The sequence below is a fragment of the Capra hircus genome, chromosome 23 (assembly GCF_001704415.2).
Source record: "Capra hircus breed San Clemente chromosome 23, ASM170441v1, whole genome shotgun sequence".
NCBI lineage: Eukaryota > Metazoa > Chordata > Mammalia > Artiodactyla > Bovidae > Capra > Capra hircus.
The window spans coordinates 32,918,747-32,925,336 of NC_030830.1; the positions used below are offsets into that span (position 1 = coordinate 32,918,747).

General features: G+C 54.1%; 1 protein-coding gene across 1 annotated transcript in view; it reads right to left on the minus strand.

Moving 5' to 3' along the window:
• LOC102175815 overlaps positions 1,211 to 6,590 on the minus strand; it is a 19,353-nt gene continuing 13,973 nt past the window's right edge. The window contains exon 2 of the mRNA XM_018039051.1: positions 1,211 to 1,735. Coding sequence (XP_017894540.1) covers positions 1,406 to 1,735 — 330 coding nt within the window. The 3' untranslated portion in view covers positions 1,211 to 1,405. The remainder of the gene's footprint in view (positions 1,736 to 6,590) is intronic.

Below are 6,590 nucleotides of genomic sequence, written 5' to 3' on the forward strand. Positions count from 1 at the left end.
GAGAGAGAAGGGCTGCTCTGGAAACAGGAAGTTATGGCAAAGTCTGCATATGAAAAGTGAGACCCCTGCGCAGCTCCTTTCCACACTGGCTCCATGAACAATGGCAACCAGGAAGGAGAGGCTTGATACAGATGCCTGCTTCCAGCCAAGGATCACTAGACATTCGAGGAAAGCCTCTAATTTGAAAGACAGCCTACTTCAAATATAATACATAGAAAAACCTGGATCCCTTGCTGTTAGGTGATATTTAGGACACCCTCTCATCCTTTTTCTCTGGCTTGCCATCTTCTTTTCAGAGAAGGGTGTCCAGGGAGATCTGGCCAGTGCATTGGCTTCTTGTCTGGGTCCCCAGCACCCTGTCTCTTCATCCCACACCAGCCCCCTTGTCTCCTGTGCCCTAGAAGTATGCACCACTGAATTCACCATTCTACCTGCAATAAGACATGAGTCCTAGAAGTGAAACCAGCTGGAATCACTCAGTCGTCTGCTGGTAAATATTTAACTACTGGCTCTCTGGAAAAAAAGAAATCCTGTTTTATAGATGTTTGCTGGTTTCCTGGGTGTAAATACTTCCACTGCACTGGTTTCAAGCTACCAACATGAAGTCACTGATTGTGGAGTTGGGAGCTGCCCACTGCCAGCTCTCACAGGCCAGTGTGAGCTGGCGCCAGCAAGCCATTGGATCCAGCCTTGGGCGGCAGTGACCAAGGACTCGCTCTGGCTAGGAGTCAAGCGCACTCTGCTTTTACTCTCCTTCTCCGTGAACCACAGCCCATGAGCCTAACTAAACTCAGCATCAGCTCTGCTGGACCAGAGGGGAGACTTGAGATGGGAAGTCCATCCCTCACCAAAAAAACCCATCAGTCAGAAGAGGCAGTTTTATGTAAAACTAGGAGCTAGAGAGGAGGCTCCCTGGAGATCAGGTTCACTCCCTGCAGGACATCCCCCTTCCCCAGTGGCTGCTCCAACCCCAGGTCACGGTTGATTGATGTAGCTCTTATTGGAGAGGTTGCCAAACTGGGACCACAGGCGGGGTGTGGCCAGCATGAGCTTTGCTTGGGACTCAGGCTCTGCAGAGGAGTTGGGGTTACTCTTGGGGTGAGCTGATGAGAATCAGGTCCTTCCATGTCTTCAGGCACCTCTGGCCATAACCCTGCTTACAGCACCCCTGTGGCCTCAGTTTACCCATCCACAGCCACCCATTCAGATACCAGGGAAAGGAAGAAGAAACTTTAATTGCTGCTGAAAAGCGAGACCTCCCTTTGCCATTGTTGACAGTGGGCAAGGCACAGCCGTCCTAGCCCAGGCACTTTCTGCTCCTCCGGGAGGAAGCAGCCCTTCCCCTTGGGGACCCAGCATTGTGGGGGTGAGGGTGCAGGGTGGGGGGCTTCCGACTGGCACAGGCCTATGAACGCCACAAGACCAGGTTGGCAGGAGGCACGTCGAAGCGCTTGCGGGTGTGGTCGGTGTCCCGGCGGTACAGGTAGCCGCAAGTGGGCTTCTGCAAGGTGTAGAAGGGGTTCAGGGAGTTGGAGTACTGGGAGGTGTAGAAATTGAACCTGAGCTTGTCTGGGTTCTGCCCTCTGGGGTCCACCACCACTGGCACATAGGCTGCCGCCAGAGTCTGCTCACGGTCCTGCTTCCACGACAAGGACAGGGGACGGTGTGGAGCCTTCACCTTTTGGCCTGATGGTGTCTTCGGCCCATGACTGGGTACTGAGGATTTCTGTGAGTCCTGGGAGGAAGGAAAGAAGGGGAGAGCTGGGGACTTTCCGAGGGCCAAGGGCAGGAGGGAGGGGGCAGGGGTACTGCTGAGAGGCCCACAGAACTACCCCTGGAGCCCAGCTCTGCTGGCCCTGGAGCTAGACACTTGCAGGCAGGAGAAAGCCTTCAAGGTCCCCCCACTGGACCTGCTTCTACAGACCTTGGTTTGCTTCTTGGAGACCTCAACCAGCTCAGAGGCTGGGAACCTGGGGTTCATCTCCAACCCCACGCCTGCCCCTTCCCTCTGTATCCGGTCTGTCCATCAATGTCCCCCACATCCTTCTCTCCCTGGCCTCTGCCACCCCTCCGTCAGGCCTCCATCCTCTCTCCTACAAGGTGACTCCAGCTTTCTACCAGCTCTTCCTGTTTCTTTATTTCTTGCTTTCCCAGCTTGCGCTTCACACACTGAATTAGTCTCTCTATTGGTTGGCCCCAAAGTCCATAACATCCTACAGAAAACCCTGAATGAACTTTTGGACCAACCCAATATTTTAATGGCCAGAATGTACGGCTTGTCCTCAAAGCATCTTTTGCTGCCCAGAAAATAAAGGCCAAGTCCCCAGCCTGGAAAGACAGGGCTTCCCCAAAACCTGAGTTCCAGCCATCCAGTCTACCTGTCACGTCCTGGTCACCTGATCCTTCCAGGCATTCTCACCTTAGCTCAGGCTGTCCCCGGAGACTAGCCTGCCCTCCCTCCCACCCATCAGGGATACTCTTTCTTACTCAGCCCTGAACCCCTTAAGAGCAACGCTCTCTCACCCTTACCCTTGACATAATAGCCTCCAAAATCCTATTCCTTCTCTTACTCCAGACCAAGACATTGAGCGAACGCTCAATAACTATTGGTTCAACAGAACTGGATTCTAGTAAGGGGTCATTGGCCTTCCAACCAGCCAGCCCCGTTCTAATTTAGAACACTTCTCATTGTTACAGACTGTGTCTCCCACCCAACAATGTCTGCCCCTCATAACCACTCTTGGGTGATTGGGTATGGAGATCCACCCTCCTAGGAGGTCCCTGTTGCAGCCTTTATCTCACGGTACTGACATTTATTTGGTCCTCTGTTGCCACCCTCCTTGACCACCCTGTGACTGAATCATCTTCCTCACCTTTGAACCCCCATACTGTCTCCCAGATCCTGGGTGCCCTGTCACTAGGAATCTTCATAGCTGTGATGGAACAACCCAAAGGCTGAGATCCCTGAGTGTCAGGCAGTTCTGTTGCACTTCCCCAGGCTGCAATTCTCAAGAAGACCCGTTTCCTGTCTGCAGAGGCCCCAGGGAACTGGGAGGAAACCCCTAGCTGTAGAGCTATTGGAAGTTGAACCCCTGCCATCTGACGAAACCCCCACTACTCAAATCATAATGTACGTTCTGTTGTGTTTAATTTATAAATTATTTGCCCAACTCACACTTGCCCAGGGCTTTTTTCCAAGGCAGTCTCTGCTCCCATAAGTTCCCACCTAGCAATATATGACCTCAGCCTTGCACTTCAAAATTCCCCCTTATCTTCCCACACCAGCAGCTCTCATGACACCTCCTCCAGAAAGCCTCAGATGCTGTGGCCTCTGCACCCATCTCACCATTCTCTGTGCCATCAGGCCCTCCTCCTGAGAGGTAGTCCTTCGCTGGGCTGGGACTAGGATAAGACAAGGCTATGCATTTTCAGGAGGGGCTCATATTCAGACTCATGCAAGGGCACAGTGAGTGCTTCCTTTCAAATATTTTGCACCCTAGCTCCTGTGCTTGCCTCATCTTAATCCCAAATAGTGGTCATTCCGGGCTCTGGCTAATGTCCCAACAGCCTGTACATGCTCTCAGAGGTCAGCACCACATCCTATTCACCTGGAGAGAGGGGTGCACAAGCGGTCAGCAGCCTTCCCAGACCTGTCCAGGCTCAGCCTTGGGATACAGATGACAAACAGAGGGGCTCACACCGGAAATGAGGTATGAACAGAGATAATCCACGATCATTTTTCACCACTACCCATGAGCATAGCGCCAAACTCTTTCAGTGGATTTCCTCTGAGAATCCTCACATTTACCCTTGAAGGAAGGCATCATTTGAGCCTCATTTATAATTGAGAAAACAGAAGTCAGGAGGGTATTCCCAAGTTTAGGGTCATGTGGCTGGTGAGGAGTTAGGCTGCGATGGGAACCCAGGCCTGGCTGACTCCAAGGGCCACCCCCTGTACCCCACAATACATGCCATGTCCACAGCACTGTGGGGATGGGGCCCGCCAATTCATTTCTGTCCTCATTTCAGCATCTTGCTGCCCCCTTGCTAGATGTGCTGGGAGGCAGGTGAGCAGCTAGGGCCACCCCTCCCCAGTCCCCAGGCTCGCTGGTGAGAGAGGGTGGCCTGATGTCCCCGGTGTGGCAGGGACACTGTGGGGTTTTGAATGCTGGGTTTTGGTTCTGGGTCCTTGGGCCTGGCAGAGATAGGGTGACACCCCAGGAGTGTGAGGTTTATTCTATGAATTATCTCTCAGCGCAGCTGAGGATGTGACGTCAGTTGTTCTATCCATTTGTGCTCCTCTTATGCACCAGGCTCTGGGTGTACAAGTGGCAGAGACACTACACATATGAACACAAATATGAAGCCCTGGGGAGCAGTGCTTCTCAGTCTCGGCCCCGTTGGCACTTTGGGCTGGATACATCTGCTGTGGAGCTGCCCTGTGCATCAAAGGATGCTTAGCATCAGCCCTGGCCTCTGCCCACTAGCTGCCAGTAGCACCCCCTGCCAATTGTGACAGCTGAGAACATCTCTCGGTATTGCCAGCTCCTTCCAAGGGCGGTGAGAATCAGTGCTACAGAGTCCATGACAATTTCTCTTTCCTCAGTGTTGAGGCTGAGAGCCTGGAGGTGTAGAATTCTCCTTTCCTGGGGCACACAAGCGGCTCGGGCTTTTCATGTTAAGCACGAATCCGAGGATGTGGGCTTCTGGTCCTTCTGACACGCAGGGAGGCTCAGCCTGTGCCTGTGGAGACAGGGAACTGCACAGACCCTGCCCTGACCTGTCCCTGCTCCCTAGCAGCTCTTGGCCACCTGGGCCTTGCCCCTCAGGCTCCGGAGCTGCTGTGAGAGGTGACAGAGGCAGGTGCTTTCAGAATTGTCTTGGGGGGCTCTTCCTGCAAGGGGAAGGGATTGCAACACTCTTTACTAATAGGATCGAGAATCTACCAACTGCCAGTGACTAAGCACTGACCTCTGCGAAAGCCCCAAAGAGCCGTTGTGAGATGTTATTCCCATCTTTCTGGCTTTCCTGGTGGCTCAGATGATAAAGAATCCACCTGCAATGCAGGAGACGTGGGTTCAATCCCTGGGTTGGAAAGATCCCCCGGAGGAGGGCATGGCAACCCACTCCAGTATTCTTGTCTGGAGAATCCCCATGGATAGAGGAGGCTCCTATCTTTCTAATGCAGAAACTGAGGCTTGGAGGACTCTAGGCTTGGTCTAAGCGCACATGGTTAGTGAGAGGTGTGTAAGAATCTTGCAGAAGTTGCACAACCAGTGACCAGTTAGTGCAGGAACCAGGGTTTGAATCCTCCTCTCCTACTCTGCCCCAGCCCAGACCCCGAGTCTCCCGTCAGCTATGCCCCCGCTGCTGCTGCTGCTATACTTGAGACCCTGCTTGGGCGACCCAGGACCCCCAGGGCATCCAGGGATGAGGCTCGCACAGGAACTGGGGAGCGAGGGAGGAGGAAGAGAGAAAGGAGGCGGCGGATGGGAAGAGGAGGAGGAAGCCGGGCAGCCCCAGCCTTGTCCCACCCCTCCCGGGGGCCCAGCCAGGTTCCAGGTGACTAAGCTCTGCGCGCTGAGAACACGCCATCCCATGCTCAGCCCAGCACAGCCAGCTCTGGAGGGAGGGTGGGGCCCGACTGCGTACTTTCCAGGTTAACATCTGGTTTCATTTAACCGTCTCCTCCCCTCTCGGGTCCTCCCTGTCAAATGCACAGTGTGTGTGAATTTAGAGAAGTGGTTCACCCCTGGGGGCATTTCCGCCCCCACCCCACCCCGGGGGGACATGTGGCAATGCGGGGAGACATTTTCGGTGGTCAGAACTGGGAGGTGCTACTGGTGTCCAGAGGCCAGGGGTGCTGCCAAACTTCCTGCAGGACACCGGCCTCCCCCGCCACTCCCACAGTGAAGAACCATCAGTTCACAATGCTGAGGTGGAGAGAAAGAGTTTAGAGGTGGAAGGAAGGCCCCCATCTCCCCTATCTGGTTTCTGCTGCCTTAAGCCTCCTAGTCTTCCCATTCCGCAGGGGGCAATGAAGTTTACAGGGCAAGGAGAGGGTCCCACCAGCCCTTTCGCTCCCTGCTGAATCGCACTCCCCTGTTTTCACTTTGGTTTTGAGTTAAGAGCCAAAAGAAGGAATCTGACCCCCTCCTTCCATGACCCCCACACCCGCAGGCAGACCCACCCAGGCTTTTTAGATATATCATGTGTACATCTGTCCCTTATACCCGGACTGAGAATGGGGAAGAGGGAGACTTCAGGGCAGCACTTTCTGAGTAAGGCAAGAAGACTTCATATGTGAGATGAAGTTCAATACTTCAGGCCCCTCTTCCGGCCCCCTGCCCATCTGCTGGCCTAGTCTGTGCCTGACATGCCACCATTTGCACCTCCCTTTTTCGTGGAAGGCCTTGTGCCCTGTCAAAATGCAAATAGCACTGGGTGGGGCAGCTGGTGAAGCCTCCCAGGGCACCTGATGCTGGAAATATGCCAGGGCTTTGGGGTTTGAAGGTCTAAGCTCAGGACCTGACTCTGCCCTTACAGATCGGGCATCCTTGGGCAAGTCACTGAACCTCTTTGAGCTTGAC